The 16,597-nt window shown below is 45.5% G+C and overlaps 1 protein-coding gene across 1 annotated transcript in view; it reads right to left on the reverse strand.

Annotated features, from left to right (window-relative positions):
• Positions 1–90: 90 nt before the first annotated feature.
• The window catches only part of ulk2 (unc-51 like autophagy activating kinase 2), a 39,412-nt gene continuing 22,905 nt past the window's right edge, over positions 91–16,597 (reverse strand). Inside the window, exons 13-27 of the mRNA XM_071922156.2 lie at positions 15,685–15,850; positions 14,593–14,650; positions 10,683–10,832; positions 8,831–8,976; positions 8,637–8,717; positions 7,059–7,327; positions 6,702–6,880; positions 6,445–6,554; positions 5,972–6,109; positions 5,594–5,835; positions 5,247–5,425; positions 4,897–5,015; positions 4,648–4,805; positions 4,278–4,413; positions 91–3,280 (exon numbers count right to left, since the gene is read on the reverse strand). Coding sequence (XP_071778257.1) covers positions 3,216–3,280; positions 4,278–4,413; positions 4,648–4,805; positions 4,897–5,015; positions 5,247–5,425; positions 5,594–5,835; positions 5,972–6,109; positions 6,445–6,554; positions 6,702–6,880; positions 7,059–7,327; positions 8,637–8,717; positions 8,831–8,976; positions 10,683–10,832; positions 14,593–14,650; positions 15,685–15,850 — 2,196 coding nt within the window. The 3' untranslated portion in view covers positions 91–3,215. The remainder of the gene's footprint in view (positions 3,281–4,277; positions 4,414–4,647; positions 4,806–4,896; positions 5,016–5,246; positions 5,426–5,593; positions 5,836–5,971; positions 6,110–6,444; positions 6,555–6,701; positions 6,881–7,058; positions 7,328–8,636; positions 8,718–8,830; positions 8,977–10,682; positions 10,833–14,592; positions 14,651–15,684; positions 15,851–16,597) is intronic.

The following is a 16,597-nucleotide window of genomic DNA, read 5'->3' on the forward strand; positions in this document are numbered from 1 at the left end:
CCATAAAGAACGAAGAGAGATACCCTCGGTGAGAGACACAAGTAGAACATCAACATTTCTCACTGAAAAAAAATCGGTGTGTGGAAAGTGTTGCATTTTCAGGGTTTCAGTTCAGACGGGGAAAGGGAGGGCAGGGGAGGGGGGGGAGGTCGTGACCAATCAACGACACGGCGGGATTCTTCAAAATGCATCGAGATCAAGCTGGAGAGGCGCAAAACAGGGTACATACATTCAAGATCCTACAGGTTCTACTAAGTAAAATGTGTACTTGGTACCCATGCTTTATCTAAAAAGCAAACAGTCCATCTTTAGTTCCTCTACTGTCCATGAACAAAAATGGTACCGAGGGAGCGTGGCCTAAATCTACGGCATGGGGTTTTGGTAAAATTTCAATCGTTTTTTTGTTGTTTTTTTTAATCCCTCCCTCTCCACTGTGTGCAGTAAAAGGCTTTGTGTGGTGCAGAGTGCGCATGACAAGGACAAGGGGAGCGCAGAAACCGTTCACAGGAAACCCAGATATGTCTAGAAAAAGAACAGTACATCATCAGAGAACGGGCCCAGCGGCCACTGGCGGCCCGTTAAATGCATTTATACACAGAAAGAAAAAAAAAAGTCTATTCACACCTATACAGAGGAGTATGTCTGCTTTCGTAAGAAGGCACCTCCTTTTCCCCATCGTCGACTGTATACTACTGGCCTTACGCGCACCTGGCGGGCGAGCGCACGTGCACGCACACACACACTCACACACACACATACATACACACTGTTGGGAGCACAGTGGATGACTTGGGAGGGGAGGGGGGGGAAGCAGAGGGTTGAATGGATGTGAGGCAGTGCCGATTGTGACAAATCAACACGGTCTCACGAAATTTTGTGAAATGAGCAGCAAGTCTGAAAAACAAATTACGTTCCTCCACTACAAGATGATTATGTGACAGTAGCGCTGATTGGACAGGCTATTTTCACCTGTTAGTCAATTCGCTGAAAATGAAATTTGCATTTTAAGACGTTGCGCTCGTTTCGCAAAATTCCGTGAAAGCAGGCTGGACGAATACACGCGAGACTCGATCTCCGTACGGAAATCTGTGTACATCATGAACAGTCCTGGTAGAAAGAGTTCTGTGGAAAGTCTTGGGAGCTGCCATGTGTTTTTTTTTTTCCTTGTTTTTTTTTTTTTTTTTTTGGCACACTCCTGTTGTGCCAGAATAGGTTTCCTATCAAACCCTTGGCAGACATGAGTAAAATGTATCAAACTCATCTATGTACATATAAAGTTTTGTGCTCTTTGACTTTGACAGTCGGGGCGTCCGATGGCATCAGTGCTCAGCAGACACCCGCAACTCAAACTGTGATCTCACACACATTCACTCCAACAAAAAAAGGAAAATAACAAAAAAAAATAACATGCACCACATACAAATATTTACAAGTTTGCAAACATCAAGTTTTGTTAAAAATTAGCTACAGTTACTGACAAAATGAACATAAAAAAAAGCAGTATTATTTTAGTAAAATTAAATTTAAGGTAACTTCTCAAGTAATTTGACCGTTCCATTTCACAACTCGCTCCGTTAGCTGTTCAAAAGCTCCATCGGGTGAAGGACCCACCACCACTTCAATGTTCCACGATGAGTTTCTCAAGTTTGCATTTTCTCGTCCGTCTTCTGAAAAGCTTTCGACTTGTCACAGTCACACGGAAATGTGGAAATGTGAAGTGAGCGAGCCGCTTTCACTGCAAGCAACGCAAGCTTTTGCATGGCTGTAATCGATTTTGTGTCCATTTTGCACTTTCTAGGCGGAACTATTGTTTGTGGGGGAAAAGAATCGCATCAATAGGGCAACAATGAACGGCAGAAATCTGATTGGATAAAAGGATTTCTGGCGACTTGTCGATGTTGCTGCTAGGCCGTTATTCGATGTTAACGAATATCGCAATATTTCCCACAATATCAGATATCGTTTTTCTGGAAATGGCAGGGATGAGCAAATTTCCTCCAATGCTTGAATAGTAAGATCAAATTTCTAGGCTGTTAATAATAATGATTATTATTATAGCCTAGAAATTTGATGTAATTTGGAAGAAATAAAATAAAATACCCACCCCAAAAAAAAACCCAGAAAAAAAAAAAAAAAACAAACAAACAGGAAAAAAAATCGCGATAAAATCGTATATCGCGATATTTTGGTGGGACAGTATTGCGATATTACATATATATATCGCCCAAGCCTAGTTGTTGCTCTCAGTGTGAATGCACAGTTACAGTCGGGCAGCAGCGGCTTGCAGCCTTCACATTTCCATCTTCAAAACTTGTACAGATACGCCCCCCCCCCTCAATCGATAATAAAGTGCTTGAGCTAACAACTTAACAAAAAAAACAAAAAAAAAAGTAATTACAAATCTACAGGTTCCTTTGCTCTTGAGGCTAGTTTGCTGATGTCTCCGTCTGTGTAACAGGAGTTTGCGTAAATGTAAATGTACATTTTGGATGGGAGAATCTTGAGCGGGGGGATCTGTGACGCCGTTCGGCCGCCTGCCTTTTGCAAATTTCTTCCGATTCCTTCCACTTCAATACTTGAGGTTTTTCAAGATAGGCAGGAGGCTAAAACATCTGTTCTCTTCTGAACCAATAAATAAGAACAATAACAACCAAAACACAGAGTAAATAACCATCCATATATTGTAGTAAGCAGGGATTTAAAAAGAGAAACTGCTTCGTGGGTAGTTTAAGTCTCTTGAAGACTACAACAGCTTCTCATTGTCCTGTCAATGCTGTTTTTCTTCTGGTAAAAAAAGCAAATCATATCCTGAATGATGGACATTTTATATATTTTGATCAGGTGGTTTGTCATCATCGTGGTTAGTTAAAAAAAAAAAAAAAATTGCACTTGAGAGTGCACACGTTCCGTCCACATCCATCTTTTTTAGCCTTTGTTTCGGGATCCGTTGTCATCTTTGGTTGTAAAATTGTGCATCAGTTGCTCTCGGCAATTCAGTCCATGATGCAAAAAGTAAAATGTGTGGCTTTCTAATGTACAACAAATACAAATGAGACTGATCAAATGAAAAGTGCTTGAGCTGCTACAGGAGGGAACAGCGAGTCTGTGGGGATTGTAGTCAATAGTCTTAGAGTGTGGTCCCTCTGGGAAAGGTCGGGGCTGTGTGTGTGTGTGTGTGTGTGTGTGTGTGTGTGTGTGTGTGTGTGTGTGTGCTGCTACTCGTACAGCGTGACAGTACAGTAGCAGAGGGCTGAGATCCTCCGATCGACGCTGGCCTTGTCTGTGGGGATAACACACAAAAAAAAGTAATGAAGTCATTTGAAATCCTAAAAAAAACATTCAAAATTCCATTATTTCTGAGTTTGATTGAAACCAAAGCAATGTTGAACAGTCCAATCATTGTAATATCTATCAATATCATCACAGTGTGATGAGTAAAGCAACACTGTTACTGTCTAAAATGTTGGCCACGTTAGCAAATAAGACAAATAACTCAAATTAATTATTTTGCACTCTTCTCTGCATGTAACTGCTGCTAGCCTTAATTTGACTGGTCAAGCACAATACAAATGAACTGGATTATTTCCCTTAAATACATTAACATATTGCACTGAAATGTCAGAAAGAAAACATAACCATTAAGGTGTGCATGTTATTTATGTAGGTAAGCTTTTTTCCTAGCTTGTTTGTGCGTTTTTTTAAATCAATACTATGTATTAACACAATTAAAGGCTTTTTCATTAGTTTATGTCAACAATATCATTACGCCAGAAGTGAAATGAAGTACACTGCTTCTAAATGGAGCTCCTTTTCCACCTCATATCCTAATGGAAACAAAGAGCAGCACTCGGGCCTCTGAGAGTCGTCAGTGTGATAGACTGTTATGTGACAGACTGATAGAGCTTCTGTTGCAAGCACTTTGTAGCAACTGATAATATAAGAAACATCACATCATGTAATTGGTCAAAATGAAATAAAACGTCCCTCTCAGTGAGTTAAGAATGTGTTATGTTGACATAATATATTGCATCTTCAGACTGATCTTGTAAAAATAAAAAAAAGTTACACCCCTTCTAATGTAATAATTCTCAATTATTGTAATAATGTGTTACTATTTTACAATATCAGATTTTATCACATCTGTGATTCATTTAGAGGGATATTATGTGTTGCCAAGCTACCCAGAAGTTATTAGACGAGCTGCCAGGCTGCTAGAGAGAATGGGCGGGAGTGGTAGAGAGTGTGTGTGTGTGTGTGTGTGTCCGGTGTGTACTCACACTTGACCACGTTCTCGATGTCAGCAGGGTCCTGCAGGATCTTGGAGAGGCCGTCCAGCAGCATGGCGGCCTTGTTGTAGCGGTACGCTATATCCTCCGTCTGCTTGAACATCTCGTCCAGAGCTGCTGACTGAACCTGACACACACACACACACACACACACACACACACACACACACACACACACACACATAGAGCACTGCATTAGGATGACCAGCATGGTTTATAGCCATTTAAAGTCTGTCGTTTTGATTGGTACGACTGAGACTGAACTGAACTTGAGGTCCTATCACTTGAACGTAACATAATGATCTTTAACACACACACTACACAACTAAAGGCGTAGTTTCCCTGTGCGTCTGAGACTCACCATCTCCACGGCGTGGTTGTAGATGAGCTTCTCGGCGGTGACGCTGTTGATTTCATCCACGAAGCGCTGCTTGTCGGAGAAGAAGTGGTTGAGTTTGTCGGTCAGCCGCCGGCAGAGGGAGATGCAGCTCTTGTAGCGCTCGTTCAGACTCTTCACCACTGGGAGATGAAGGGGAGAGGTTTTGGTATGATGTAAAATAACAACTGGTGTATGTGAAATAGAACCGGTTCCAAACCAAATTGTCCTTACCCTGTTTGACGGCGGTGGAAGGATTGAGCTTGGCTGATTTAATCTGAGCCTTGGCCAGATGGAGGGAGGAAGCCAAGAGCTGAGCGGCCTTCATGTACAACACCAGCTGCTCTACCTGCCTGTAGGGGGCAGAATAACCACACTAGATGAGATGCATGAAAAGGCTTTATCACTGCAACACCACCATTGGAAGAGTCATATGTGCCTACTGATCTGTACTATGGATGGAAATAAATTCTGCTATGTTTCTGTAAAGTAACCCATTTGTAAAATTCCCTGACTTCCCCTGAAAGAATTTAACAAATTCCCTGAGTTTCCCCCATGATGTGGGAACCCTTATCTTTCCTTACCCCCACTCTTTGCTGAGCTGGCTGATCTGGTCCACCACCACGCTGTCCTGGGGAGGATAGAGGGAGGCAGCTGACACGCCGAGCTCCGCCCCCCCGGCTCGAACCGCCGCCATCTCCAGGACGCAGTCGGTGAAGGAAAGCATCATCCGGAGGTGTATCAGGGTGTCGGTATGCTCGCGCTGCAGCGGGAAACACAAAGGTTAAAATACAATGGAATATTAAAGGAATACAATTAGTAGACAGTGTACACATAGTGCACACAAACTGTACACAAACTGTACATCATAGTAGTGGAAATTCTAAGTCAGTTCAACACACACACACACACTGCATTCCCCCTCTCACACCTCCATGAGCGTCTCCTCAGGCAGCTCCGGGGCTTCGAAGGTGATGAACCCGTCCAGGCTGGGTGGGGAGGTCCCATAGGGGACGTAGCGCAGGCTGCTGGGTGCCCCCTCCACCACGGGGATCCCCTGCATCCCCCCGGAGCCTCCTGGAGGGGAGGAGCCCAGGGCCATGCCGGGAGGAGAGCCGACGTAAACCCGACCGCTGGTGGAGCACAGGGAGCCGGCCGAACTGTTGGAGCCCACTGGGGGAACGGACAGGGAGGGGAGAGACGGATGTGACTTCTCATTTCTAACTTCTGATATATTTCTGCGGTTTGTCAGCGGGCGACAGTAGCAGTCGGTACACTATCGGTACATTATCCTTGCTTAGGGTCTCACCTGAGGTGGTGCGTGGCCGGGTGCCCAGATGGCTGCAGGTTGGAGGAGTGCTGCTGTTGGGCGGTGAACCCACGGTAAATAGGACGGTACGGGGGCTCGCCGACCCACCATGAACTAGCCCAGTGGGACCTGCAGGGGCTGGGGGGGAGGAGGGGGTGTCATTTAATTTCTCTCGTCACACAGGAAGAGCCTCTACAGAACAGCTACACAGGGCGAAAAGGCTTGTTTATATCCTTTAAGTTAAAAAGACGCTCCAAAACTATTGACTTTCACAGTAAGACGTCTTCAAATCAACAATAGGAATGAACCATTATTCTGACATTATGAATAAACAGGATTTGGAAGGATAAAAACAAGACACCAGTGTCTCCTATGACTATGTAGAGGAGGTACCCAACTAGCGGTAACCAGATGGGAATGTCAGCTAATATTGCAGTGGTATGTTAGCTATCACTAGGCTCGTAGCAGCGTACCTGTGTCCATGGGTCGCTCTGTGTTCAGGCTGTCCGTGCTGCCCTGATAGGGCTGTCCACCCAGAGTGATTCTGATTGGCTGCTCAGAAAGACGGCCCGTACTGACAGACCTGCAGGGAAACCACGGAGATCAGCATAACTAACTACTAGCAGAGGTGAAAGGAGGAGAAGCTGAAATGGACAGAGAAGGAGAGCGACGTCGACTGGAGGTCTGGGAAGCACGAGTCTCTGAACCAGCAGCTTTCAGACTGTCCTACCTGCCGAAGGTCCTGCTGGCCTCGGGGGCAGCCTGGCGCCCACTGGGATAGGGGCTGCAGTGGTGGGCGCAGATATCCCTCACATCTGCCAGCGTCTTGGTGGGCACGGGGCTGTCCGCCAGCGCCATCAGGTTACAGGACGCCTGCGTTTTGGGGATCTTGAACGGTGCCGCAATGGTCTGAATGACAAAAAATATGAAGACAGAAAATTAAGTGTGAAGTCGATAAGGGTTTATAGCCCTTGCCTGGATTCACTTGCCGTTCCTAATATTTTGCACGCTTTTTTTTTGGCAAAGGCTATCCTTTCTCTTTGAATGAAAAGTAAACCTCGCCATACTTGCTAATGTCTCCATTCACCTTGGTGGGGGAGCCAATGATGGTGGGCAGCGGGGACTTCTGCAGCCAGTCGGAGGAGCGGGGCGAGGAGCCCAGCAGCTTGGTGGGGGAGGAGCCCAGGTTGGCCGGTCGGCCCAGCTGGGGGGAGTGGCTGGAGGAGGAGGAGGAGGAAGGCTGCACGGGGTCCGACAGCTGCTTGTGGAGCTTCTGCCTGGTCTGGTAGACCTCCGTCAGGGTGGGGGCGCTCTGGAGCCGAGCCCCCAGGAGCTGGGAGGACGGGACGGGGGAGCCTGGTGGGACGGGAGGGGGTCGGATTAGAATGCAGCAGGTTATGGGCTTCCCATAGGCAATCAGTGTAGTAATCAAACTGCATCATTTCCATCATATCAGAGGTGGACCAGACTGATTTTTAAAGCTGCACTGTGCAATAATCATATGTTGTGTGTTTTCTCTGGTAGGTCAGAGCAGACGGAGCAATGTGTCTTTATCCTCTCTCACCACTAGGTGGTCCTTACGTCTAAAAACAAATCCTCAATCCCCTGTAAAGAGCAAAAAATAGCAGCAGCAGGGGAGACATGCCACCGGCTGCATGATTTTATGAGCTTCTTGCTCATTCACAGGATTTCTGCTGAATCCGCTGAAGAAAAAAAAAGCCCTGAAATTTTCCACAGGCTCCCTCTCGAGGTCATAAAAATCTATCTTTGTTTGTGCGGCTTCACCAATAGGGGACAAAGTACTGTAGTCTACCTGGCCGGGGCAATCGTTTGAGAGGGTACACTGCAGTTTCATCCGCTTCAAAAAAAAATTATCACCATGACGACAAACCCCTTGACACAAACAGTGAAGCAGTTGTGAGATGTGTGTGTGTGTGTGTGTGTGTGTGTGTGTGTGTCGCAGTGAGCATGTCTGCAGTGTTAATGGAACACCGGTGACGTTTAAAAAAAGACACTGACTCATGGGCTGTTGTCAATAATAAACTCATGTCAAAGAATGAAGGAGAGAAAGGCAGGGAAACAAAACGACTCCTTGCCTTTTCTACAGTTACTATTCCTAGAGGAATCTAACTGCCATTGCACAGTCTATTGTGCTATATATGATGTAACTTTTCTTCATATCCTTCTCATTTGTTATGCATTGCATGTATATCAATGTTTTTAGAATGTTCCACTTATTTCATATTGCATATTTCCTACTTTTGGTGTATTTTCATTTCCTCTGCATTTCATTTTTTTCTTTGTCTCAGTATTGTCAATTGCACTCATTTTGCACACCCCCATAATGCTGTAATCCATTATTTCCTCATGCTTTTCATGCATACATTCTATTCAACAAGCTCTAGTGTTGAAATTGTTGGTTGTGCATGCTTTAATACCCCCCTTTTGCTATATTCCAATATATGCTCCATTTTTCTGTGCTGCATCCTATTACTTTTTGTTGCTGCAACCCCTCAAATTTCCCGGGTGGATCATTTAAGTTTCATATTACCTAAATAAACAAGCTGTCCATATTGGCATCATAATGATCATCCTACCTATCATCCTCTATAGTGACAGAGCCTAGGATAAGCCAGTGTCCAAACTATCTCGCCAGTGAACTGACCTCCTGAAGAGCTCCGGCTGCGGGACTCATGGCCCTGGAGGTGACAGCAGCACTGACCCAGCTGCTCAGGGATGGTTCCCACTGTGAAGATAAACATGATTATGATCTCTACACACAACACAAGTCAACTTCACTTCTGAAAGGTGTTATCGAAAGGCTGCTGAGCTTGGAAACATGTCGAGGCGTGTGCCTACCAAGAGGTGAGGGGGAGTAGGGGCGGGAGCTGCCGGTAGAGAGGCGGCGGCCCACCGTCTGCGGGACGTCTGCAGAGCTGGGGGACCCCGACCCTGCCTTGGGGAACCCCATAGGACTAGTGTTGGAGCGCCTCACTGTGCCAGACCTGGACAACACACACACACACACACACACACACATCACAAAAGCATTAAAACATACAGGTTATTCCATCGCAAGCAAAAGTTATTTAATTTGCTGTGGCACGTGTAAAAAAAACCCAATTACGACTTGATCTATCATGTTCAACACTGATTTACCATGCTAAGTTATAAAAATAGCATTCAATAAAAACTGTTGGCATCAGTCAGGATTTCAGTTGCTCAGTTAAACTCTCCCAACCCAACTGTTTTTTTTTTCTCTTTTGGCTCACTGCAGCCTGTTTCCCCAGTTAGTCAACACTTGTGGTTTGGCTGCTAAGACAATCCCGTCACGCTGCAAGTGCAAGGCCTCAAACACAAGCTTCCAGTCACGTGAAAAGCATGCATGAGGGAGCATGTGCTGGGCAGATTGCTAGTTTGTCAGTGTTAAGTGCATCACAACAATGCTTTTGTAATATTGCACCTAAAGCCCTATTTGTGAGGGACTAGTATTATGTGGAGACCTCATGTAATAAATAAAATTACCCAACATGTGTGACTCACATTCACACAGGTTAATGAAATTCACTGAAATCACCGGTGCCGCAGATACAATTGTATATGGTAAATTTGCACTGGAAATTTTACAAATTATAGACATGGCAGATTTGCATGGGATTAAAATCTTATTAATAATCTCTTAAAGTATTACGGTATCATCGGCTGTCCCCAGGTATTTTAGTCCCATGCAAAAAGAGCTCAAGATAAACTAGTTCCCTCTCCTCCTGGTTTCTTACTGTCTGCCACTCTAGTATCTTGTTATAGGTTGCAATTTGCAAAAATACAGATGAGCTAACATCCACATATGCCAGAGTTCCCTTGAGGTGTCTGTTTGCCAGCTTCTAGCTCCCCATTGACAGGATAGCAAGCATTAACCCATTAACAAGGGCCTCTGCTGGGTCAAAGGGACAGGGTGTCAGAGCTGTAATCCTCCCTGGACAGACTGACGGGCCGGGGAGGCTGGAAAAGTGGGGCAGGTGGAGAGAGAAGCCTGCTGCGCGAGGGTGGGGCAGTATCTGTTGTCCGGGCTCTAACACCCATGGGTGTAGAGAGGGGGGAGACGGGGAGAACAAGGTGCCACTCCAGGAACATGAAGCTAACCCTAATCCTCAAGGCTACGGTCACCGCAGGAGGGATTAGGCGGCAAAATGAGCAAACCAAGAGATGAAAACATGCACACACAGATGCCAGCACAACAACACTGCTTAACTGGATATACTAGGAACAAAGGAACAGAGACATGCTATGACAGACAACCACAAACACTTTAGCTATGCACTACACAGGAGTAAACCCTGCCTGTGGCGCTCTCCTTTTCAGACAACAGCCTGTTAATAGAAACAAAAGAACTTATCTTCCTGTGAAATTAAGTGCCACCCTTCCCTCTTCCTTTGCCCTCCCATCGGCTTTGTCTTCCCCAAAAACCCCCAACAAACCCTCCCAGCAACAGGTTGGCAGTTCATAACCTATAACAGACACTCAGCTGATGCAATTTGAGTGAAATTTCGCAGCTGATGAAATAACAGCCAGCGTTTCGTTACCGAACCTGAAAGTTTACTCCCGAATGATGAGCAAAACATTCATCACGTTACTAAAAAAGGTTAGGACTAAAACCACCCGGCACCAGGGGCACTTCATGCACCCTTAGACCCCGGCGGAAGGTGCCTCTTACCTGGGGGAGCTGTAGAGTGTGGTGGCCGGGCTGCTGGAGAGGTTCTGCTTGATGCGCTGGTAGTTGCGTACCTGGGTGGGAACCGGGATGGGGGTGGTCTCGGCCCGCGGGGACACCATGGGGGTCTGTCCCGGGGTGGGCTGGGGCTGCCTGGGGGGGAAGAAAGGGGAGAGGAGTGCCGTTAGCCAGTCCGCCCGGGGCTGCTGCTTCCATATCTGCACCATGTCTTCAGGGGTGTTAACACCCATAGTCACTTGATACTCCAAAAGGCAGCTGCTGCAACACTGCTTTGTTTTTGAAGAAGGTAAATAAAGTGTTGGGACTAAGTTTCTACAGCCCCGAGTTCTTTGTTTACTTCAGTGTGGAGGCAGGTTCAGAAACTAAATTTTAGCCCTGTGGATCAGGAGGCAGGCTCAGCAAAAAAAAAAAAAAGAAAAAAAGAAAAAGGGCCAGGCTTCCATGTAAACACAGAGGCACAGCCAATAAGCTTTGAGCTGTCCCTGCTGAGGGCGGAGCTAGGGGCGGGGCCGGCCAATGGCACGTGCTAAGCGGTCCCTCCGTGCTCAGCAGACACAGAAGGGGAAGTGCAAAAAAGCTCATTTGCATTCTTTTGTTATTCCAACGGATACAAAATGTTCTCAACCATAAAGTCATGACTGGGTCACCCACGGGGTGGGGGGGTGGGGGTTGCTTGCATATAGAACAAGACAGAGGGGAGGAGTGGGAGGGGAGGAGGACAGGAACGTATAGAGCAGCACCAGTTGGAAACCAGTATTATGCAATGATCTGAAGCATGGGAGGGTCTGGAGGAGGGGGAGAGAGCGAGGCGGACACGTGAGGCACGAGGCTGCACATACTAGCCCAGACAAAGAACCACAAGGCACTTTCTTTGTTTGATTTGTGCAATTCTGAGAAGTAAACCTGAACACGCTGTTGTCCTTCACCGCGCGCTCTGATCGAGAAGGGATTTGGAAAAATAACCAGCGGAGGAGGCTTTCTATTTTTCCCCTCGAGCTGCTAAATGCTTTATCGATTCATACCGAGGCTTAATACGGGCAGGCGTTTTATATGTGGCTCCCTCGTAAGAATACAGTTTTGTAGGTCAGCGAGCGGCTGCTTCTTTAAAAGAGGCAGAGATGGAGAGAGAAGAGGGGGTGAATCTGCAAGCCAGTTTGCCTCTCCGCTGACCTGCTTTTTAACCAAGCAGCCCAGGGGGGGGGGATGGGAGCAAACTGAACTGTACTAAAGAATCCCTCCATCTCTCTCTTTTCAATTTGTTGCTCCTTGCTGCGTCCTCCTTCATCTTCACCAGCTGCTCACTTTCCCTTTTTTGCCTTTCCTTCAATCTCTTGCTTTTTTTGTATCAACAATCCCTGTCCAGACGTTCTGCTCGTCTCTCCCCAGTATCTCTTCCCCTCATCTTTCCCCATCCCCTTAATTCCCTTATTCTGTTTCTCTCCCTCTCCCTTCTTCCTCCCTTCTCTCTCCAATCGATTAAAGACAGTGCTGAGGATAAACAAGGCCGTGATTCACGGGAACTCTATGAGTGTGCTTGTGTGTGTGTGTGTAGCTGTGGTATTGAATGCCTTTAGGAACAAGGGATGACTCCTTTGATGGAGACAAAAACAGTGCCTTGTGTGCGAATGGTTAACTAATTTCTGTAAGCAGCAAAGAATTATCGGTATGGAGAAAGGCATGAGCAGCATGAGGGGTTAGTAGGAGGTGAAGCTACCAATGGAGGGAGAGACCGAGACAGAGCAACAAAGAAAAAAAGGAAAACGTGACAAAGTAGGAAACAGAGAGAGAGAGAGAGAGAGAGAGAGTGTGTGTGTTTTGCTTGAGGCTGTTTACAGAGAGGCAAAGCGAAAAGGCGGGAGATATAGGAGGTATAAAGCAGTCTGGCTGTAGGTTATTAAGAAATGGAGTGGGAGAAAGAGAGGGAATGAGAGAGAAAGAGACTGCAGGTGTCAGAAAGCCAAATTTAAGACTTTTCAACCCCTTTTTTGATGCTGACTGAAATTGAATATAAGACAGATAATACAACCAAAATAAAGAAACAAAGCTAGAAAAAACAGCCTATTTCTGACACAGCTAATCAAAATTGTGAAACTATAAATGGGCGGGACAAGAAAAAGGACACCAGCAACTTAATTACGGGACATGAAGTTCTACAGTGTTAGGAGTAAAACAGATAAGAAGCATATCGCACTACTAACCCTGCTCTGGATTAATCTAAGAATGAACTTGCAGCACAAAGAAACCAGTCATTGAATGTCAAAAAAAAATCAAACTTCGAATAACAGGATTTAAGAAATTTAGATAAGACTTTTTCAGATTGTTTAAGGACCTGCAGATTCGCTGGTGAGAGAGAGAGGGAGAGAGAGAGAGGGGAAGAGAGAGAGAGAGAGAGAGAGAGAGAGAGAGAGAGAGAGAGAGAGAGAGAGAGAGAGAGAGAGAAATGATTGCCAAGACATGAGAATGTCGCTGCAGAGATGGCGAGCATGTTTTGGTCTTTTAACAGCCAGCTGAGCTACCATAATAACACCATCACATTTTGTTTTTGCACACATGTGTGTGTGTGTGTGAGGCTATTCTTATCCCACAGGCCCTGGTGGATCAGGTGTGTTTTTTTTTTTTTTAGTACAGCACCGCCTTGTTGTTTGGCTCTACTTCTGACTCAAAAGTCACTTCTCATGCAGATTCGGACGTGGGCAGAAGAATTCACACGTAACAAACGGACAAGCGGAGACTGTACGCCGTTACAGTTGAGCGGTAAGATACGCCGTCGCTATAAATCAGAGAGAAGCCGCTTTGCTGGTGAGGAGACGGACAGAAATAGCATGACGAAGAAACAAAGGAAGGCGAGCCTCGACGCAAAAAACACACGAGGACCGACAACACCGGTGGCTCTATACATAGATGTGACCTTACAGAGTAGACTGCATGCACTTACTCATGCGAGAGGGGGTCATTCACAGCTGAGTGACACACTCTCACTCACACGCACGCAAATCTCTGTGTGTGAAATAGAATCTGACACACCACAGTGTCAAATTTCCATTGCACATTCAATCTATTTTTTTACCCCGTTCCTCGTCAACATCCGTGCGTCAGTTCATACTCCATGGATTGTTTCTGACCAGTTAGCGATGCTGGGTTATATACCAGAGATAAAAGGGTGCAGGTTTCACACAGCCAAATGAAAGACTTTTTAAGCCCTTTTTAATGGTCGTTGGAATCGAATTTAAGGCAGATTTAAAAACCCACAACAGGGAATTAACTGTTAAGGGACATAAAGTCCAAGTGTGTTTAGTAAAGCAGACAGGATGCATATTGTACTACTAACCCTGTTCTGTAAGAGTGGATATTTGGATCGTTTGTCAAGATTTCTCAGACGTTTTAACGACCCACGGACACGCTTGATAAGAATAATAAACCAGAAAATCTAATTTGCGCTTCTCCCAAACTTCATCATCATCATCTGTCGGCTAAAACCTCACCTGCCTTCTGAGAATAATTCTAAAATAGATCATATGATAGGATGGTTTGCCCTGACATGTCCGTGATGTATTGAAGTCGACAGCGGGCAGGTGGGGGGAGAAAACCCTTCGGTCCCATTGGGCGACCAGCGGGTCGGTCAGGCCCAGAGGAGAAACCAGAATCTTTTGATTTGCCAGTAACTCCAGGTTGTCATGTCTTGACTTTAAGTTTTGCTTTTGAAGTGTATGGATCAGCCTCTGGTTATATCAGTCTCAATGTCAGCCTTTAAAAACCCACATAATTCAAGCCCTAGCATACACTCCATCTTTGATTATTACATTGGTATTTTTGTGTTCCTTACATTCCTGAGGTACTAAGAGGATTTGGCAAGTTAGCAAATTTAGCCACTGTTTGATGACATTGCACTCACCCTCCACACATGAGGAACTCGCTGGACGGCCGACGACCCGCTCCCATTGGTTGGTCGTCTGAGGAGGGAGGAGGGAGGGGAGGAAAACGCAACGGATAAATCATCAGTAATTGGACGATTTAACTGCCCCTGAAAACACCAGCTGACACTTTGTGACATCAAAATCCTGCACTTTCTTCATTGTTTGAGTGGAGAACTAGCAGGTGTGTGTGTGTGTATGTGTGTGTGTGTGTGCATGTGTGTGCTGCAGCAGGTGCTGAGTGTGAGGGCTCATTGTACCAGTCAAGAGGGTAAGTGTGCGTCTACTGTTTGTGGAGTGTTGTCTTCAATTACAGCATGGAAATGGTTAGCAGCTGTCCTATTTACTGGCCGTGGATTCTGGTGACGTGCTAGTTTTGTGTGTGTGTTGTATGTATCGCTGGCAGGTGCAGGGCATGTGCATGGTAGCCATGGAGTGTGTGTGTGTGTGTGTGTGTGTATGTATCATGTGGAACTGCGAGTGTACATGAGAACAGTGTTTTCCATTCCTTCTATGGCAGGTTTTCAACACATTTATGTGCATATAACTAAATGAATCTTCACATCTTAGCTGTGATTTCTCACACAAATCCCATAATCCTCTTCTCGTATGCAAATGAATTTAGAAGATGTCACACAATGGGAGAACAAGCTGGGTTCTTCATCTATTAATTTACATGGACCGCTGCCTTACATTCAGTCATGTGTGGTGATATACTATATATAGCTAAATCTTTTGTTGATGGTTGAACACATAATTTGGCATTTTATAATAAAGCACATTGTTGCATCAGCAGTGTTTCTATATATGTACATAATATGCTATAAGCTATGTTTGCCAACGTTACTGTATTCTCCATAGAAAAGATGAAGGCAGATCAACTAGGGAGCCAGAGAGCTGAAATCACATTTAAATAAACTGAGAATTAATTAGCTCCATATAGCGCCATGGGATTGTACACCATCTGTACATGTTCTAGCAGGAGCAAGAGAGTGTGTCTGTATGTGTGCGTCAGGAGTTACAGCTGAGTGAATATAGGGGAAATGGAGGTGTGCGTGTGTGTCGGTGCTTACAGCTGTCGGTGGAGAGGTGAGGCACCAGGACAAAGTCGTCGTCGCAGGAGGAGTTCTTACTGCTGGTGCTTCCAGCAGACTCTTTAGACAGCTGCAGGAAGTTGGGCGGGCCGAGGGGGGGAGACGACAGCCCGTCCTCCGCTAACGTCTGCATGTCCGGGAGAGACTGTGTGTGTGTGTGTGTTCAGGGAGAGAGAGAGAGAGAAAGGGGAGAGGGAAAGGGAAGGAGAAGGAGAGGATTAAGTTGTAGTGGGGCTGCTGGACAATGCAATTAAGGCTTCCAGACAGGGCTGTGCTGACTGTCAAACTAATGTAATCACATTGTTGCATGGAAAAATGACATGCTGGGAAATTATTTTCCCCTGCTTTCCCACTGCTACTGTACTGCACCACAGAGATGAGCTGTGCTACTGTGCAGAGAGATATTATTATAATTAGTAGTAGTAGTAGTGGTGATGGCAGTGGTACTAGTAGTATTAGTAGAAGTGGTAGTAGTGGGACTAGTAGCAGTAGTTGTTGTTGTGGTGGTAGTAGTAGTAGTAGTAGTAGTGGTGGTGATAGTGGTAGTACTAGTATTTATGGTAGTAGTAGTTTTAGTAGTAATAGTAGTAAATAGTGAGTACTTAACTCAGAAAACACAATATTCAAAAGCCCAAATGTATATCAAGGCAAACAACGTGAGACATGAGAAGATGATGGAGTAGTATTCCCAGTGTGGAAAATGTTGCTTAAAAAGCCCCATTCCACAAGATTAGTTTCTGCAGGGTAATTGTAATTATTACTTGAGTTATTCATTCATTTTAATCCCTATCCGGAGTGACCATGTCAGTGATTTCCCCCCCTCCATCCCACTATCAATTTCTGCCCCAATTCCCTACTGTTTTTCAGCACTTTTGTTGGTGGTCTTATAACT

The sequence above is a fragment of the Centroberyx gerrardi genome, chromosome 6, assembly GCF_048128805.1.
Source record: "Centroberyx gerrardi isolate f3 chromosome 6, fCenGer3.hap1.cur.20231027, whole genome shotgun sequence".
In the NCBI taxonomy this organism is placed as follows: Eukaryota; Metazoa; Chordata; class Actinopteri; order Beryciformes; family Berycidae; genus Centroberyx; species Centroberyx gerrardi.